The sequence below is a fragment of the Entelurus aequoreus genome, linkage group LG27 (assembly GCF_033978785.1).
Source record: "Entelurus aequoreus isolate RoL-2023_Sb linkage group LG27, RoL_Eaeq_v1.1, whole genome shotgun sequence".
Taxonomy (NCBI): Eukaryota; Metazoa; Chordata; class Actinopteri; order Syngnathiformes; family Syngnathidae; genus Entelurus; species Entelurus aequoreus.
Window position 1 is genome coordinate 27,551,468 of NC_084757.1, and position 21,212 is coordinate 27,572,679.

The 21,212-nt window shown below is 39.2% G+C and overlaps 1 protein-coding gene across 1 annotated transcript in view; it reads left to right on the forward strand.

Moving 5' to 3' along the window:
• The window catches only part of LOC133644754 (LIM homeobox transcription factor 1-alpha-like), a 34,164-nt gene that overhangs the window by 3,434 nt on the left and 9,518 nt on the right, over window positions 1-21,212 (forward strand). The window contains exons 3-4 of the mRNA XM_062039479.1: window positions 15,126-15,346; window positions 15,418-15,599. Coding sequence (XP_061895463.1) covers window positions 15,126-15,346; window positions 15,418-15,599 — 403 coding nt within the window. The remainder of the gene's footprint in view (window positions 1-15,125; window positions 15,347-15,417; window positions 15,600-21,212) is intronic.

Genomic DNA, 21,212 nt, shown 5'->3' on the forward strand with positions numbered 1-21,212 from the left:
AATGCAAGTCAAAGATCCTCTATGACAGGAACACTGCTGTTTTTAGGAACCTACTCTAAGAATACAAGTCAAAGATCCTCTATGACAGGAACACTGCGGAAAACAAAGTTATGTTGAGCTTTAGCTGTGAGTTAACGCTAGCGAGTAAGTACAGATGTTTTGGTCGGATCTTACGGGGTTTACTCTGACATTTGCTATGCCAACAAGCATAACAATTATCCGTGAGACAGCTTTTATCTCGAAACCCTCTTAAATTGGAGCGCTCTTTAGTTGAGGCACCACTGTATTGTAAATAAACAAAATGATAACTAAGTAATGCATTCAAAAATTAGACACACAATCCACAACAAAATGTTATTATAATTATTGCAGCAAACCTACAAGACGTTTTTTTGCACATTATTGCACCTTTTGCTAACGACCAGACCAGTTTCTTTTGCTAGCGCTTTTTGCAGAGCACTCCTGTCATATAATGGATCATTGACGAGTGTTTTCGAAGCATGTCCTTAAAAACAACATAGCGCTTGTTTATTATAGGATTTTTTTGTTAGGAAGTGTTGGTGACAAACCCCAAGATGCAGAGATGGCAGGCGTGATGCAGGAAAACATGACTTTAATATCCCAAAGGAAATGCAGGAAAACAGGAAACAGGCAAACTGGAAACAACGAACAGAGAATACAGAAAACAGGAACCAGGAAACAGCTAACAATACTCCAGCACTGACTGGAGGGTGAGGCAGGTATAAATAGTAGCCTGATTGGCAATTGCCACTAGGTGTGCCAGTCTACCAATCAGGGACAGGTGAGGGAAACAAGCGCTCAGGGAGACGTGCAGGAAAAGGAACCAAAATAAGAGCGCTGACAGGAAATAAAACACAAACACAGAGAAAACCCCGGACATAACCAAACTGTCAGTGACAAGTTTGGCATTTTTACAGATGTTTTTCCTGAAGAGTCAGCAAAGTTGCAGTAATGTAGTGTTGTGTCATAAAGTGATGGCACAGGTAAACCGGCCAAATGACAGATGTTGCCTGATTAACACTTTCATGCATGCACTACTCTTAACGTGCCATTTATTGTTTTACTTGGTGGAATCCTTTGAGTCGATATGCACACGAGCACCTTGAGGCTTTTTGCTTTTCAAAATAAGGTAAATGCTAGAAAAGTGGATTGTGTTGTCTTTGTAATGTTTGACAGTGTGTGGTGTGATGGTGGTGGGTGCACCTCTTCACCATATGTTGGCCCCAGCTTGCAGCGAGCAGGCCAGTGGACCTCACAATTTTAACACATTTTGACAATGTGTCTGCCTGTGTGTGTGTGTGTACGTGCGTGAGTGTGTGTGTGAAGGTGTTTTTTGTGCACGTGTGAGGCTTAAAACCCCCCCCACCCCTTCCCCCCACTGTCACCTTGATCTGTAAGCTAGAGGACTGGGACAAGGTGCCTGAAGTCAACAGCAAACTTTTAAAAACAGCCGTAATCGACCAGAAACCGCTGCATGCTCCTGTTATATAGAGGATCTTTGACTTGCATTTTTGCTAAAGGTCCTTAAAAACAGCAGTGTTCCTGTCATATAGGATCTTTGACTTGCGTTTTTGCTAAAGGTGCTTAAAAACAGCAGTGTTCCTGTCATATAGGATCTTTGACTTGCGTTTTTGCTAAAGGTGCTTAAAAACAGCAGTGTTCCTTTTATATAGGATCTTTGTCTTGCGTTTTTAAAGTAGGTTTCTAAAAACAGCAGTGTTCCTGTCATAGAGGATCTTTGACTTGCGTTTTTAGAGTAGGTTCCTTAAAACAGCAGTGTTCCTGTCATAGAGGATCTTTGACTTGCATTTTTGCTAAATGTCCTTAAAAACTGCTGTTTTTGTCATATAGAGGATCTTTGACTTGCGTTTTTAGAGTAGGTTCCTAAAAACAGCAGTGTTGCTGTCATATAGGATCATTGACTTGCATTTTTGCTAAAGGGCCTTAAAAACAGCAGTGTTCCTGTCATGTATGATCTTTGACTTGCATTTTTGCCAAAGGTCCTTAAAAACAGCAGTGTTCCTGTCATAGAGGATATTTGACTTGCATTTTTAGAGTAGGTTCCTAAAAACAGCAGTGTTCCTGTCATATAGGATCTTTGACTTGTGTTTTTAGAGTAAGTTCCTAAAAACAGCAGTGTTCCTGTCATAGAGGATCTTTGACTTGCATTTTTGCTTAAGATCATTAAAAACAGCAGTTTTCCTGACATATATATGATCTTTGACTTGCGTTTTTAGAGTAGGTTCCTAAAAACAGCAGTGTTCCTGTCATATAGGATCTTTGACTTGCATTTTTGCCAAAAGTCCCTAAAACAGCAGTGTTCCTGTCATAGACAATATTTGACTTGCATGTTTAGAGTAGGTTCACAAAAACAGCACTGTTCCTGTCATATAGGATCTTTGACTTGTGTTTTTGGAGTAAGTTCCTAAAAACTGCAGTGTTCCTGTCATATAGAATTTTTGACTTGCGTTTTTAGAGTAGGTTCCTAAAAACAGCAGTGTTCCTGTCATAGAGGATCTTTGACTTGCATTTTTAGAGTAGGTTCACAAAAACAGCACTGTTCCTGTCATATAGGATCTTTGTCTTGTGTTTTTGGAGTAAGTTCCTAAAAACTGCAGTGTTCCTGTCATATAGAATTTTTGACTTGCGTTTTTAGAGTAGGTTCCTAAAAACAGCAGTGTTCCTGTCATAGAGGATCTTTGACTTGCATTTTTAGAGTAGGTTCCTAAAAACAGCAGTGTTCCTGTCATAGGATCTTTGACTTTCATTTTTGCTAAAAGTCCTTAAAAACAGCAGTGTTCCTGTCATAGAGGATCTTTGACTTGCATTTTTAGAGTAGGTTCCTAAAAACAGCAGTGTTCCTGTCATATAGGATCTTTGACTTGCATTTTTGCTAAAGGTCCCTAAAACAGCAGTGTTCCTGACATAGAGAATATTTGACCTGCATGTTTAGAGTAGGTTCCTAAAAACAGCAGTGTTCCTGTCATATAGGATCTTTGACTTGTGTTTTTGGAGTAAGTTCCTAAAAACTGCAGTGTTCCTGTCATATAGAATTTTTGACTTGCGTTTTTAGAGTAGGTTCCTAAAAACAGCAGTGTTCCTGTCATAGAGGATCTTTGACTTGCATTTTTAGAGTAGGTTCCTAAAAACAGCAGTGTTCCTGTCATAGGATCTTTGACTTTCATTTTTGCTAAAAGTCCTTAAAAACAGCAGTGTTCCTGTCATAGAGGATCTTTGACTTGCATTTTTAAAGTAGGTTCCTAAAAACAGCAGTGTTCCTGTCATATAGGATCTTTGACTTGCATTTTTGCTAAAGGTCCCTAAAACAGCAGTGTTCCTGACATAGAGAATATTTGACCTGCATGTTTAGAGTAGGTTCCTAAAAACAGCAGTGTTCCTGTCATATAGGATCTTTGACTTGTGTTTTTGGAGTAAGTTCCTAAAAACAGCAGTGTTCCTGTCATATAGAATTTTTGACTTGCGTTTTTAGAGTAGGTTCCTAAAAACAGCAGTGTTCCTGTCATAGAGGATCTTTGACTTGCATTTTTAGAGTAGGTTCCTAAAACAGCAGTGTTCCTGTCATAGGCTCTTTGACTTTCATTTTTGCTAAAAGTCCTTAAAAACAGCAGTTTTCCTGTCATAGAGGATCTTTGACTTGCATTTTTAGAGTAGGTTCCTAAAAACAGCAGTGTTCCTGTCATATTGGATCTTTGACTTGCATTTTTGCCAAAATTCCTTAAAAACGGCAGTGTTCCTGTCATAGAGGATCTTTGACTTGCATTTTTAGAGTAGGTTCCTAAAAACAGCTGTGTTCCTGTCACATAGAAGATCTTTGACTAGTGTTTTTGCGGTAGGTCATTATTTAACAGCACAGCGTTCCTGTCAAATAGAGGATTTTTGACTGGCATTTTTGCAGTAGGTCCTTTTTTAACAGCACAATTTTCCTGTCACATAGAGGATCTTTGACTGGCGTTTTTACAGTAGGTCCTTATAAACAGTAGAGCCCTCCTGTCACACAGAGGATCTGTGATTAGCATTTTGTAGCAGATTCCTAAAAATAGCAAAGCCATCCTGTTGTACAGATGATCTTTGACTGGTGCTTTTGGTCCTTTAAAACGGTAGTTTTCCTGTTACATGAAGGATCTTTGACTGGCATTTTTGCAGTAGGTCCTTAAAAACAGCCAGCTTTTGGTCAGTTGTATGACTTTATTACTGTAAGTATGACATGTCTGAATGTGAAGTAACGTTTTGTGTGATGAAAATGAAAAATAAAGACCGTAGTCCTTCACTATCTTTAGAAATATCTACTCTCAAGTGGGCCGGACTGGTAAAATCACGGCACGATAACTTAAAAATAAAGACAACTTCAGATCTTTGTTTACAAATAGAACAAGCACATTCTGAAAATGTACAAATCATAATGTTGTAGGTTTGTTTTTTTTTGCACTTACATGTTGCGGTTAATTGGGGTGAGTTTTTCCTTGCCCGTATGTGGGCTCTGTACCGAGGATGTCGTTGTGGCTTGTACAGCCCTTTGAGACACTTGTGATTTAGGGCTATATAAATAAACATTGATTGATTGATTGATTGATTAATTCTATCTTTATTTGTCGTTATTTATATTTTCTGAATAAATTATGTGATATGTTCATCAGTCAACTCATTGGTGTTCATTTTCAATCCATCAAGATAAATTACAGTATGTTATTTATGTAGTTTTATCATTTTCTTCGACTGATGCGCTAACATCATGTGGTTTATTTTATACATATGTAGCATCATCTACAAAGATACAAAGAATTGCTATTGCGACATCCAGTGGACACATTTAGAAACAGCAGCTTATTTCATTCCAAAATTTCAGGTTAATTTTTATACTTAGCAATCTCATCCCGCGGGGCAGATAAAACCTGATCCGGCCCTCGGACCATACGTTTGACATCCCTGCTTTAGATAAAGATTATTTATGTATTTAATATTTGTTTACTTACTATGGTATATTATTTCTTTATTATTTATTTATTCACTGTTCTGTTACAGAGAACAAGGAACTGGGATAGAATTGCTATGGTATGAAAAGGGGTAGGTTTAAATAAGCTCAGCTTCTTCCTGAAACAACTGGAAAAATGTGATGCATTACATTGTATCGCATGCATGTTCGGAATAAACTGAAACTGAAACTATTTTTTTGCAGTTGAGCAACTTTGAAAGGATGTTTTTAGGAGAGTTTATTTGAGGCATATATAAGGGGAGCATCTTTTTCTAAGGTGCCGTATAGGACATATGTCCGGGGTCTGCTGCGTCCCGACTTTGGCCGACAGCGAGCACCAGGGGTGCTGGCGACATCTGGAAAGCTGCTCTGAAAGCGGCCCGTGTGTGGCGCTATGGGACGACAACCCGGCCGACCGTGAAATATCTAACCTGACCAATTAGCAGGAGGCCCGCTGCCAAAGCTCCGCCTAAGAGATTTCACGTCGCCACATCTAACACACCACCGCTCTCTGGCTGGTACCAGTCCCCCCGGCCCCCCCAACCCCACCACGCACTGTCCAGTGTCCTCCTGGCAAAATGAGGCTTTCTCACCACGTCTACCAGATGTTGCTGAGCGGTTGGCTAGGACTGGTCACATGACTGGCAATGCACTTGACCCTCGCATCTGACATAAAGCATCCTGCCTCACCTGATCCAGAAACAAGATCCGTTTCTGTCCACTAGACCGGACCAGTCTAGTCTCGCTCTCGTGTGATGCAAGAATGTGTGTGTAGATTTAAAGCGTAGACCAGGGGTGTCAAACTCATTTTAGCTCAGGGCCCGCATGGAGGAAAATCTGTTCCCAAGTGGGCCGGAATGGTAAAATCATGGCATGATAACTTAAAAATAAAGACTACTCCAGGTTGTTTTCTTTGTTTTACTTTGGCCAAAAATAGAACGAGCACATTTTTTTTTTTTTTTTTTTTTGTCCTGCCCAGCTTCTCGGGCAAATCATATAGCAGATGTAGATGCCCATATCGGCTGTTCAGATTTACTTTACAAAAGAGAAGTGTAGGATACTTCTCTTGTTGCCTTACTAGTATTTTGACTTTATTAAATGTATTTATATTATCATTTGGTGCAGCCGGGCCGGAGCAGGAGGGGATAGAAAGAGAGAAAAAGGAAGACAGAGGGGGGAATTGTGGGGACAAGAGGGGGATTAGACAGAGAGACAAAAACAACAACAGCAAACACATCAACAACAACAACAACAACAGAGCAACATCAGCAAATACGACATGTACAAATATGATGGTAAAAGTAATAGCAAATAAGCAGTTAGCGAAAATTAAAAAAAAAAAAAAAAAATACAGAAATGACAATGAGCATTATTACACTAAAAATGGAGCAATATGAATACCAATAGAAATAGTGCTATTGATAATAAACAATACCAGTACTTTACCTTTATTATCAACAATACAATTGTTCAAATGCAACAATACATATACGTAATGATAACTTGACATACGAAAGAATGCAGAAAAATGGAGGGGAAGAAAGAGAAGCAACCTTAACCTTGTAGATTGTTATAGTAACAATAGGTTAAGAACGAGCACATTTAAAAAAACATACAAATCACAAATAATCCTCTGGACAAAAAACACTTCAAGTTTGTTGAAAATTCTGAGGAAATTGGTGCAGTTTCAAAAACACCATGAGCTTAGAGAAGGTCTCAGTGTATCTACAAAGCCAGGATTAAACTTTAAGGCCCTGTTTACACTAAGCCGGATAAGGTTATCCAGGGTAAATAACACCTAACCTTATCCGTGTCCACACACAACAATAATAATAATAATAATAATAATGGATTAGATTTTATATCGCGCTTTTTCTATTATTAGATACTCAAAGCGCTCACAGAGAAGTGGGAACCCTTCATTCATTCACACCTGGTGGTGGTAAGCTACATTTGTAGCCACAGCTGCCCTGGGGTAGACTGACGGAAGCGAGGCTGCCAGTTTGCGCCTGCGGCCCCTCCGACCACCACCTACCATTCATTCATCATTCATTCACCAGTGTGAGCGGCACCGGGGGCAAGGGTGAAGTGTCCTGCCCAAGGACACAACGGCAGCGATTTGGATTTCAAGAGGCGGGGAGCGAACCTGCAACCCTCAGGTTTCTGGCACGGCCGCTCTACCCACTACGCCATACCACAATGCCACTGTTTAAGACCCCCGCCCCCCTATGTCCGCAGGCGCAACACGACCTAGTACGCATGCGTGGAAAATGCGCACATCATAGTCACCTCCAGTGTTGCTTTGTGTGCAAGTTCTTAAATGTAACTTATCTGAACAATATCCAGTGTTGTGGTGTTTCAATTAACTGGAATCCAGTTTGCTGTGGGACCCAATTATAGTGAATCACACCTGAGCCTAGGGATGATGTTTGATAAGAAATTATCGAGTTCGAGTCTATTATCGAATCCTCTTATCGAACCGATTCCTTATCGATTCTCTTATCGAGTCCAGATAGGTTGTTGTATATGGAAAAAAAAACACACAATATTTGGTTTAACAAAAGCTCACTTTTATTATATAAGAAAACAATTTAATCTAAAAAATAAATAAATATTGACTGTTACCCCCCTAAAAAAATAAAATAAAATAAATAAATATTGACTGTTGTTACCCAAAGTATATTAAGTGGGATTTTTCAGAAAAACAAATATATAAGTTAAAACAAAAACAAGCTGTCTCTGTGATCACTATAGGTGTATAAATAATAATATAGTGTTAAATAAAATCAGTCCCTTGGGCACAAAACTTAAAATAATACAGCTCTCCAAAAAGTGCACTTCTGCTGCTATTTGACATAACTGTTTGTTATGATGCTTTGACATTTTTGCACTTTATTTCTTTATTGAAAGAAAATTCTATGAATAGAAAAATTGTTTGCAAATGTGGTTACAATGCTAAAAAATAAAAAGTTAAAGCTAAAATAAGAAATACACTTTATTGCGTTAACATTATTTCTTTATAGGGGGAAAGATGTTATGAGCTAGGGAATATAACAACTACACTACCCAGCATGCAACGGGAGTGACGAGCATGCGCGGTAGCCCCGAAAAGTGTTGTTGCATGTCGTCACCCGTGAAAGTAAACGTCAAGAACTCAGCCAACACGCCTCTTCTGCATTATTTATAATTAGACGGACAACACATATACAGTGTGATTTTCTTTTGTTTACAAGGAAAGAAAAACAAAAGTTGAAAAAGGGAGATATGTTGTATATATATGTATGTGCTGCGGTTGCTTTAAGAACGTTGCGACAGCTGCCGTAAAGGAGGTGCGTTGCTAGCCTGGTTGCTATGTTTCCGGTTGGTGGTAAAAGTGTTGGTCATGTGTTTGTACCCTGCTCAAATCTCTCAGTAAAGTTATTCATTGGATTATACCTTTTGTTTTGAACTTTATTACACCTTGGAGCACTTTTTCCCGTCCATTGTTTTCCTGCTTTCGCCATCTGCGCCTAATGACTGAGCTACGTGACGTCATTTCTTGTGACGTCCCACGGAGCATTTCTGGTCGGGACGGGATTTGTTCCGAGAATAAAGAACCAACTCTTTTTCTTTACTATAGTGGTCTCGATAACGGGTACCTGTTCTCACAAAGGGATTCGAGTCCGAAGACTCGGTTCTTTTCTTATCGAACAACCGGGAAAACCGGTTTCGAGTATCATCCCTACCTGAGCCATCATAAATGAATCAAATCTTTATTAGACACGTAAACAATGTGATAAAGAACATTTACGTCAATCAAACTAGGGATCTAGATATCTGGTCAGGACACTCCTCACTCTTTTGCCTTCACCTTCATTGTCCATTCGTTTTTGGTGACTTCGTATACTCTGGACCTAGACGTTGAGTCTGCGACATACATGGCGGACAGTCACTGATACAGCCTGCTTTGACAGTCCAAATGCATTCGCCGTTTTCCTCGACGGCCAGGTAATTCAAAGCACACGCTACCTTTTTTTATCACATCCACGGGAGCTCGCATTCTCGTTGTCTCTCCTTCGACAAATGGACAAAGTTTTTCCCTAAGTAGAAACACAGCTGACCCGGCCGGACATTGGAAAGTTCTCTTGCCGTCTGAGAAGTGTTGTATCCCAAATAGCTGCAATCGCTTTCTCTTAAGGTATTCATGTGTGATTTCCACAAGCGTCTGTACATGTAGAGGAAGGAGAAACACGGGCATGTCTGGATGACTCGCCTCCATTTTTCCAGTGGTTAGCTCCGAGTTACGAAACCGCTTTATTATAAAGCTGGTTGTGGCGCGTTCTTTCTGATGTCACTTCCTGTGTGGGCGTGGTCTTTCTGGCGCCACTTCCTCTGTGAACTCACTTTGTGAACGATCAATGAGTCCATACAAAGCTAACTGCCGGAGATTCAAGAATTACACGGCTGACTTACCCGTGTAAAAATTTGTCCAAGGAGGGCGACCTTAAACGCTGGTTTAGTGTGGCTGAAACGGGGATTATGCTACATAATTATTCCTTTAAGGGGTTAAACGACTTAGTGTAGATATGGCCTTAGTCACAGTCTTTCTGGGATTGAACAAAAAACACACTCTTCAAAGTATCTAATATCTCGTTTGTCGTGTCCACGTATCAATCCAGTGCTAACTCAACAAACCTTAAGAAACGAAGGTAAAAAGTATTTAAAAGGATTAAGTTCACTTTTCTTGTGTTTGACAGAGACATTTTGGGGCAACGAGGGTGCCAAATGACGATGTTTTCGAAGCAGAAGACATAAAACGGCAAGTTCTAAGTTTCATGTGGGTCGAGGAGGAGGAGCCACAGTCCCCCTTTACTGTGTACCCCTTGCTCGGCCCCGGTATACTGTAAACCGTTTGCTTGCCTGACAGAATTTCTATTGTGACATCCAGTGGACACATTTAGAACAGCAGTTTCTTTCGTTCCAAAAAAAAGCAGTTCATTTTAATACTTAGAAATCTCATCATGCGGGCCGAATAAAACCAGGTTTGACACCTCTGGCGTAGACTGTGAAGTACAAGCCTTTATTTTGGTAATTTCTAAAAAATACAAAACAATCTTGTCGACCGATGAGCGACCAGCAGTGCTTTACGTTATCTGCATGGAACCCAGCAGACCGTTTGTACCTGTTTTTGTTGTCAATGGAACTGCAAGCTGGTACCATGCAGCGGAAAATAGGCCGTAGAGTCGCATTAAGGACGTTGCGTGGCACGGAAACCCAGAAATATTCCAAGTATGTCCTCCATTGACTGATTCTTGTCCAGCGGCCACAGGAATGTCGGCACGCGGCGTGTCGGCCATATTGAAGTGCATACCGCCAAGGTCTGCGGGCCAGACCGCACACGGGTCAAGCGCTGACCCTCTCGACTGAGCCCCCTCAGGATGGGCTTCACCGTTTCCCCCGACAACCGCACATCCTAGCAAGAGTCAGAGGAATGTTTGTCCGTATCGGATGTCACTTTGTCACTATATTAGAAACACCTGCACAATGCAACAACTGTATCAGAATGGCGAGTATTGAGTACGAACTCGGGGGACGGTATGGTGTATTTCTCCGGCTGGATTTGGCCCCCGAGCCGGCAGTTGAATAGCACCGGTGGAGAATGTGTCGCTGGCCATGAAGGTTAAATTGTGTCTTTATACACGAATGGTGTTTTTTTTGCCACTGAGTTTGATTATTTTCAACTGATTTTTTTTTCATTTAATAAAATTTGGTTGGCAAAATCTTGGTTTAAAAATTCAGTTTGTTAAAATACAGGCTTTCAAAATTCAGTGCAGAAATATTCGTTGTTTCGAAACTCAAGACTCACTTCCGCTAAATTAAGATTGAAGCAATTGATCCTGTCTCACAATCAGCCAAGTCTTAATTTCCCAGGAGTGGGTCTTGAGTTTTGAAGCGCTGAATTTTTCTGCACTAATTTTTTTACACTGAAATTTATACACTCATTTTTTACACTGATATTCGAAATGGATGGATGGATGGATATTCAAAACATTGTATTTTAACTAGAGATGTCCGATAAATGCTTTAAAATGTAATATCGGAAATTATCGGTATCGTTTTTTTAAATGATCTGTATCGTTTTTTTTAAAATGTATTTATTAAATCAACATAAAAAACACAAGATACACTTACAATTAGTGCACCAACCCAAAAAACCTCCCTCCCCCATTTACACTCATTCACACAAAAGGGTTGTTTCTTTTTGTTATTAATATTCTGGTTCCTACATTATATATCAATATATATCAATACAGTCTGCAAGGGATACAGTCCGTAAGCACACATGATTGTGCGTGCTGCTGGTCCACTAATAGTACTAACCTTTAACAGGTAATTATACTCATTTTCATCAATTACTAGTTTCTATGTAACTGTTTTTATATTGTTTTACTTTCTTTTTTATTTAAGAAAATGTTTTTAATTTATTTATCTTATTTTATTTTATACATTTTTTAAAAAAGGACCTTATCTTCACCATACCTGGTTGTCCAAATTAGGCATAATAATGTGTTAATTCAACGACTGTATATATCGGTATCGGTTGATATCGGTTTCGGTAATTAAGAGTTGGACAATATCGGATATCAGCAAAAATGCCATTATCGGACATCCCTAATTTTAACAAACTGCGTTTTTAAACATACTAATTTTGCTCACACATATTTTGTCAAGGAAATTGTCAGCATCATTTCATGTAAAAAAATAAATAAAAATCACCTCACAAAGTTCAAAGGCAAAAAAATTCAGTTACATAAATTTAGGGTAAAAAATAGGTTTTGTAATAAAGACACAAATTGACCTCTTTATGGACTAGGGTTGTACAGTATACCGGTATTAGTATAGTTCCGCGATACTAATGAATCATATTCGGTACTATACCGCCTCCGAAAAGTACCGGTTCGCCACACCCACCCTTGTCGTTGTCACGTCGTGACATTGCTGGTTTACGATCAGAGGAGCATGTTCGGCAGCGCACAATCACGGAGTACTTACAAGCAGACACAGTGTGTAGACAGAAAAGGGAGAACGGACGCATTTTGGCTTAAAAACTGACGATAAAGGTGAAGTTATTACACTGAAACGCCCTCAGGAAGAGATGCTTTAAGACATGGCTAGTTTGCTGGCGGCTAAAGTCCATCCGCAGTCTGCAGTGTTGTAGCTACTTCTAAATCATTAATCCTCGCCTCCATGGCGACAAATAAAGTACGTTTCTTACAAGTATCCTCCCTGCAGGCGGAGGAATAGCTAAACATGCTTCACTACACACTGTAGCTCACCGGCGTCAAAATGTAAACAAACACCATTGGTGGATCTACACCCAACATCCACTGTAATGATACCAAGTACAGGAGCGTATCTAGTCGATACTACTATGATTACGTCTATATTTTTTTTTATGTTTATAAACTCAGGAAATATGTCCCTGGACACATGAGGACTTTGAATATGACCCATGTATGATCCTGTAATGACTTGGTATCGGATTGATACCCAAATGTGTGATATCATCCAAAACGAATGTAAAGTATCAAACAACAGAAGAATAAGTGATTATTACATTTTAACAGAAGTGTAGATAGAACATGTGAAAAGAGAAAGTAAGCAGATATTAACAGTAAATGAACAAGTAGATTAATAATGAAGTTTCTACCACTTGTCTTTAATAATGTTGACAAAATAATAGAATGATAAATGACACAATATGTTACTGCATATGTCAGCAGACTAATTAGGAACCTTTGTTTGCTTACTTGGTAATAAAAGAAAAGTTGTCTTGTATGTTCACTATTTTATTTAAGGACAAACTTGCAATAATAAACATATGTTTTAAGTAACCTAAGATTTTTTGTTAAAATAAAGCCAATAATACAATTTTTTGTGGTCCCCTTTATTTAGAAAAGTATCGAAAAGTACCGAAAAGTTTCGAAATACATTTTGGTAACGGGACAACACTAATATGCACTAATAAAAAAATGAGTTACGGGATGCAAATGGCCCCCGTGCCGCACTTTGGACACCCCTGATTCACATGATGTTTGACTTGTGTGTTTTGCGGTGGATTCTTCCAAACATTAAGAGTGTTCAATCATTTCATTCAGATGTAAAAGATGTGTATTCTGACAAAGAATGACCGTTACATAGCAGAAAGAGCTGCTGGCAGTGAGTTGAGGTGACAATAAAGCCAAAAAAGAAGTGCAGAAAGTAGTCTTGCCGCCCCAGGATGATGACGTGACAGAGCCAAGATGTTTCGGTGCCAGCCAGTGGACAATTGTCCCGCTGCTTTATGGGGGGCGGCTCTGGCTTTGTCCCGCTCCGGTTGAGCAGACTTAGGGATAATTCCGCAGATAATTCCTCGGCGTGGTGGCTCAGCCTCTCCCACCGGGATATGTGATTCCCCCCCGCCGCCTGGAGCCATGGCCTGCCGAGAGCTCTTCTGGCCCCGCTCCCCGAGGGCAGGGCCGCGGACACGGCAGCCGGAGCCTGGGCAACTGTCTCGCAGTGTGGCTTAAGCCCGCCGCTCCTGGTTGCCAGGCGCTAAGACGCACACCCGCCATGCTTAGGGTATGTGTCTGAGTGGAGTGGGAGTGGGAGGAGGAGGAGGAGGAGGAGGTGATGATTGGGCATTTTGAGTGACAGATCCTCAGCAACATTCCCCGAGTCAGCCGTCTCTTCCTCATACAGCAGAACCTTTCTAGAGATGACTTCCAAGTTTAAAACACCTGACAAACAAACAAAAACAACACTGGATATATTTAATTAATCATAATACTCATTTGTAGTAAGCATCAGTGTCACATTCATTTCCATCTATGTTTCTGCGGTTATCATCTCGGGTTGTCCCGATACCAAAATGTATTTTGATACTTTTCAGTACTTTTCTGAATAAAGGGTACCACAAAAAAGTGCATTATTGGCTTTATTTTAACAAAAAAATCTTAGGGTACATTAAACATGTTTCTTATTGCAATTTAGTCCTTAAATAAAATAGCGAATATACAAGACAACTTGTCTTTTACTAGTAAGTAAGCAAACAAAGACTCCTAATTAGTCTGCTGACATATGCAGTAACATATTGTGTCATTTTCCATTCTATTATTTTGTCAAAATTATGAGGGACAAACTGTAAAAATTGATTATTAATCCACTTGTTCATTTACTGTTAATATCTGCTTACTTTCTCTTTTAACATGTTCTATCTACACTTCTGTTAAAATGTAATAATCACTTATTCTTCTGTTGTTTGATACTTTACATTAGTTTAGGATGATACCACAAATTTGGGTATGAATCCGATACCAAGTCATTACATGATCATACATTGGTCATATTCAAAGTGTCCAGGGACATATTTCCTGACTTTATAAACATAATATAAATATTAAAAAAAAACAAAGAAGATGGTGTGATGCCTAAAAATATCGATGTAATCATAGTAGTATCGACTAGATACGCTCCTATACTTGGTATCATTACAGTGGATGTTAGGTGTAGATCCACCAATGGAGTTTGTTTACATTTTGACGCCGGTGAGTTACGGTGTGTAGTGAAGCATGTTTAGCTATTCCTCGTCCTGCAGGGATGATACTTGTAAGAAACTTACTTTATTTGTCGCCATGGAGGCGAGGATTAGGGAATTAGAAGTAGCTACAACACTGCAGACTGCGGCTGGACTTTAGCCGCTAGCTAGCTAGCCATGTCTTAAAGCACCTCTTCCTGAGGGCGTTTCAGTGTTATAACTTTACCTTTATCGTTAGTTTTTAAGCCAAAATGCGTCCGTTCTCCCTTTTCTGTCTACACACTGTGTCTGCTTGGAAGTACTCTTTGATTGTGCGCTGCCGAACATGCTCGTCTGCTCGTAAACCAGCAATGTCACGACGTGACAATGACAAGGGTGGGTGTGGCGAACCGGTACTTTTCGGAGGCGGTATAGTACCGAATAGGATTCATTAGTATCGCGGTACTATACTAATACCGGTATACCGTACAACCCTACTCTCAACTTCTTCCGAATGACAGATCACGTCATGTCATCACCCTATCCTCATGAAAACAAACTCTCACCTTCTCCGGCCAGGTTGTTTGCGGTGCGTTGCGGCGGCTGTACAGACGCCATCTCCCCCAGCGAGCTCGTGATGCGTGCCGGGACCGCCGTCTTCCACGTGCATTGCTTCGCCTGCAACGTGTGCTCCGCTCCGCTGAGGACGGGAGACCACTGCATCCTCAAGGGGGGCCGGCCGGTGTGCGCCAGGGAGGACTACCACTGCGGGGCCGGCACCTCGTCGTCGTCCGACACGGGTAACGTCCGCACAATAGCACCATTCTTACATTAGTGCCTGGTTAAGTCTTTCTCTTTTGGATCAATGAAGGTAAAAGTGATGACGACCACCTTGAGGACGAAGAGGAAGAGTCCGCGAAGGTTACGGGAAGACGGATCAGATCAGAGGAGCGGGAAAGCAAACGTCCTAAAAGACCTCGCACAATCTTGACCACCCAGCAAAGACGCGTCTTCAAAGCCTCGTTTGAGGTCTCATCCAAGCCCTGTCGTAAGGTAAGGACTAAAAAAGCAATTTACATACCGTATTTTCCCGACCATAGGGCGCACCGGATTATAAGGCGCACTGCGAAGAGATGGACGTTGATACCATGAATTGATTAACGTGAACCCCGACTTAAACAAGTTGAAAAACTTATTCGGGTGTTACCATTTAGTGGTCAATTGTACGGAATATGTACTGTACTGTGCAATCTACTAATAAAAGTTTTAATCAATCAATCAAAAAACAGTGTTTCTTAACCATAGAGCCCATTGTTGGGCTGCGAGCGCCCCCTAGAATGTCATATGTCTGTTTTTCAGCTGTGCTCCGTATAGGCCGCAGCAGTACTTAGTTGTAATACACTTTCCCACCACTTGTGGCAGTAGTGACAATAAAAAACAAACAGACAAAGTAGTAGGGATGATACTCGAAACCGGTTTTCCCGGTTGTTTGATAAGAAAAGAACCGAGTCCTCGGACTCGAATCCCTTTTTGAGAACCCGTACCCGTTATCGAGACCACTATAGTAAAGGAAAAGAGTTGATTCTTTATTCGAATCCCGTCCCGACCAGAAATGCTCCGTGGGACATCACAAGAAATGACGTCATGTAGCTCAGTCATTAGGCGCAGATAGCGAAAGCAGGAAAACAATGGACGGGAAAAAGCGCTCCAAGGTGTAATAAAGTTCAAAACAAAAGCTATAATCCATCGAATAACTTTACTGAGAGATTTTAGCAGGGTAAAACAAATGAACACTTTTACGACCAACCGGAAACATAGCAACGCACCTCCTTTACGGCAGCTGTCGCAACGTTCTTAAAGCAACCGCAGCACATACATATATATACAACATATCTCCCTTTTTTAACTTTTGTTTTTCTTTCCTTGTAAACAAAACAAAATCACACTGTAGATGTGTTGTCTGTCTAATTATAAATAATGCAGACGAGGCGTGTTGGCTGAGTTCTTGACGTTTACTTTCACAGCGTGGCAACATGCAACAACATTTTTCGGGGCTACCGCGCATGCTCGTAACTCCCGTTGCATGCTGGGTAGTGTAGTTGTTATATTCTCTAGCTCATAACATTTTTCCTCCATAAAGAAATAATGTTAACTCAATAAAGTGTATTTCTTTTTTTAGCTTTAACTTTTCATTTATTAGCATTGTAACCACATTTGCAAATAACTTTTCTCTTCATAGAATGTTCTTTCAATAAAGAAATAAAGTGCAAAAATGTCAAAGCATCATAACAAACAGTTATGTCAAATAGCAGCAGAAGTGCACTTTTTGGAGAGCTGTATTATTTTCAGTTTTGTGCCCAAGGGACTGATTTTATTTAACACTATATTATTATTTATACACCTATAGTGATCACAGAGACAGCTTGTTTTTGTGTTACTGTATATATTTGTTTCTCTGAAAAATCCCACTTAATATACTTTGGGTAACAACAGTCAATATTTATTTATTTTATTTTATTTTTTTAGGTGGGTAACAGTCAATATTTATTTATTTATTAGATTTTATTTTTTTATTATATAATAAAAGTGAGCTTTTGTTAAACCAAATATTGTGCGTTTTTTTCCATATACAACAACCTATCTGGACTCGATAAGAGAATCGATAAGGAATCGGTTCGATAAGAGGATTCGATAATAGACTCGAACTCGATAATTCCTTATCAAACATCATCCCTACAAAGTAGAGACATTTCTTAAGCGCAAACATGATGACTAAAGTGGTGAAGCTGTATTTTCACTTTAATTTTATTGACAGTTTAGTTCAGAAAAATATTAATTATTAATTTAGCGTATTTATTTTAGCACAACATAATACAAATTGTATGTAAATGTATTGTTAATTTGGTTAGTACTTCTTTTTCAAATCAGCCTGACCTGAGCCGAAGGTTTTATTTGTTAAAAATAATCATCTTTGTGATTGACACATGCTTTTATATCATTTGACAAGGTAGTAAACTGTAAGTAGGTTAGATATCATTTTTGAATATGATTTTAATCAAGAGTAAAATTACTCATTCAATGTTAATATTGGAGTGGTCCCCGGGCCCCTCTGTAGTGGAAAAGTTGGGCACCGAGGTCAAAAAGGTTACAATGACCCTACTGGGAACTGCAGATGGAAATTAGCCTTTGGCTACAATTTGGCACATTAACATTTCATGTTTATTAATGTGCATTAATGTACTATAAAAAATGGTGACTTCCTATCAGGTGTTGTAATATACTGTATTTTCTGGACCATAGGGCGCACCGGATTAAAAGGCGCACTGCCGATGAGCGGGTCTATTCAGGTATTTTTTCATACAAAAGGCGCACCAGATTATAAGGCGCATTAAAGGAGTCATATTATGATTTTTTTCTAAATATAAAACACTTCCTTGTGGTCTACATAACATATAATGGTGGCTATTTGGTCAAAATGTTGCATAGTTTATGTTTTACAGATTATCTTCAAGCCGCTTTCTGACAGTCGCTTCAGGAAGCGCCGTTTTGTGGGCGGTCTTATTTACGTGGCTCACCTTCGACAGCGTCTTCTCCCCGTCATCTTTGTTGTAGCGGTGTAGCGTGGAAGGACGGGAGTGGAAGAAGTGTCAAAAGATGGAGCTAACTGTTTTAATGACATTCACACTTTATTTAAATCAACAACGGAGCAGCATCTCCTCATCCGTGGCTCAGTAGTGCAACAACAACGCCGGAAATGTGTCCCGTGAAAAAACGTCCGACAGGAACTCTCTAATAACTAAAGTTCCGTGGGTGAATTATGTAAACTCACTATACCGGTAGTTTTTAGCGCTTCCATAGCGAGATATAAGTTAGAACTTTACACTATTTTGTATTAGAAATGGCAACAGCAGAGGGTGAATGTCCCATAACAAGAAGATAGTGAAAAAGAAGAAGCTTATCGACTACGGTATCGGCACGGACTACAATGGCGGACGTTCGCAAATTTTCAGGACTTATGCAGATCCCAAATACACATCAGCAGGTACCAGAGGATAAGAAAAGTTGTTTTTCGCCAGATAAAATATGTCCGCTAATGGGTGCCATTTTGCGGTCCCTATACACACACCATACTGGTATCTCTGACTACGGTAGCCGTAATGGGCCGACAATCCATCAAGCGGTGCGGCCTCAAAGTCGTACTAAAACATTTTGACAGATTTTTGAGCGCCGTGTGTAACGTTCTTTATTTTCAATGGAACATTTAAAAATTTGGTGTTGTTTACTGGCGTCATATTGCAGTCTACACGTATCTCTTATGTGTGACTGCCATCCACTGGTCACACTTATCATTACACCATGTACCAAATAAAACAGCTTCGAGGTCGGTAAGCACAACTAGAATGATTCCGTACATTAGGCGCACCGGGTTATAAGGCGCACTGTCTATTTTTGAGAAAATGAAAGGATTTTAAGTGCGCCTTATAGTCCAAAAAATACGGCACTTACTTCCTGCTTGTACCTGGATTCTGTTATTCATTTTTATTAAACAAGATCTAAAGAACATTGCTTTTCTGATGGCGGCAAAAAAGGACACATATGTATCTTAGATTTTGCTGCACTTTAAAGGAATGTTTTTTCTGGAGAAAAAAAACAACACTTTTTTTTTTTTACCTATGAAAAGTGTCGTGTTAAAATCTTTCAGTCGACACTTAATATGACGTGGCTTTCTGTTTAGGTCCAGCCTTGCTTTTCAGGTACTGTACAAATTGGATGTCATTGATTATAGCACATATGTTATGGTTATGATATTGGTATTGGTTTATTTTTTCCATACATACAGTTACAATATGATGCAGCACATATTTCCAGTTTGTTTTTACAACATAAAAAGGAGTAGGAAGTAGAAAAACGTATTACATTCTGCCCCTTTTCCATTTCATAGCAATTTCTAACACATTTGTTTGTTCACTTCCTGTACTCAATTTGTAACACATACACATAGATAAATAACAATACATAAATAATCAAACTTCTCATGTATAAATAGTTAGGTAAGTAATGAGATTAATAAGATCCTCATTGTTGAAATGTCCACGATGTTTACCAGGATGTTTTAAGTAAAATGTTTCCCTATAATTATATTTCTCCTCTATATATGTAACGTCTTGCATATTTTTACGTTATTTTGCTGGTTTCAATGCTCCAATTAGCGCCTCTGGTTAAAAAAAAAATGGTTGTGACTGTAGGCAACCTCCTGATGTATTTTTTTAAAATTAACTCCACAAGATGGCAGTAGCTGCATTGAAAGTATCATGAGTGATCAGCATGCAGCAGCTAATCTACCTCTGCATTCGCTTCTTCGCTATATTACATCAGCGCTATTAATGCTGACTGAGCGGTTTACTCCTCATTACTCACACATGCAAAATAAACGTGTTAATAAATGTGGTCAAAAAGAGCTACGATTTCATTTCCACTTTCTCGTGCACTCCAAATTATTATTTAAGTGGAGGAAAAAAGTACCGTAATTTCCGGGCTATAGAGCTGCACCCACCGAGTTTTTGGAGAAATTTTATTTTGTACAAATGTTGGCCGCACAAGTCTATTAGTTGCAGGTGTACATATTGAAACATGAAATATTTTCTCAGGCGCTTGTGTTCATTGACAATTTCAACAAAAGACAGTGCCTGCATAAAAATCATTAACTCTTCGTCCTTCTCCCCGTCCCGCGCGCTGAAACAGCTGACGTCGATGGTGAGTCCATAACCCGCTAAATGGCCGACTGAATGATTGCGTGAGTGCGTTTTATGTATTGTTAACAATTTCATCGGGCCACCGTGACTCGTTCGGCAATTTCTTTGGCCTGATGGGACGAGGAAAGATTTATTGGCGGCATGTGAAACTCGCGAGCCCGGAAAAATCCACAAATTGGCCGCAGCCTTGTATAAAACGCAGAGTTCAAGGCGTGAGGAAAAAGGAGCGACCTTTAGGAGGAAAATTCGAGTTTTTATAATTTTTTCAGATTTTGAAAAAGTACAAATTGGCTCTCTGTGTTCATTTTCTTCCGTTCTTTAGTCACGTCACCTCAACTCATCTTTATTTTATTTGATTTCCATTCATTTAATTTATTTTTATTTCCTGTCATTTCATTTCATTTCCTGTCACGTCAACTAAACTCAACTTAACCAAATCAAACTAATTTATTTTAAATTGTATTTAATTACACATCACATAACGCCAATTCAACTCAACTTCACTTCATTTTTATTAATTTTTTTCAATTGAATTTCTCGTCATGTCAACTCGACTCAACTCAACTTCATTTAATTTCAATTTTATTTGTTTTAATTTTATGTCAACTCAAATTAATTTAATCAACTTCATTTAATTTTGATTTAATTTTGATTAATTGTATTTCCCATCACATCAAATCAAATGAATTCAATTTAGATTTAATTTGTTTTATTTGATTTCTTGTCACATCAACTCGACTCAACTTCATTAAATTTGTATTTATTTTTATTTTATTTTATGTCACTGTCAACTATCTCAATTTAATTTTTGTATTTTATTTAATTTCATGTCACAGCAACTCAACTCAACTCCATTTAGTTTAATTTCATTTATTTTCATTTTCATTTAATTTCATGTCACGTCACCTCAACT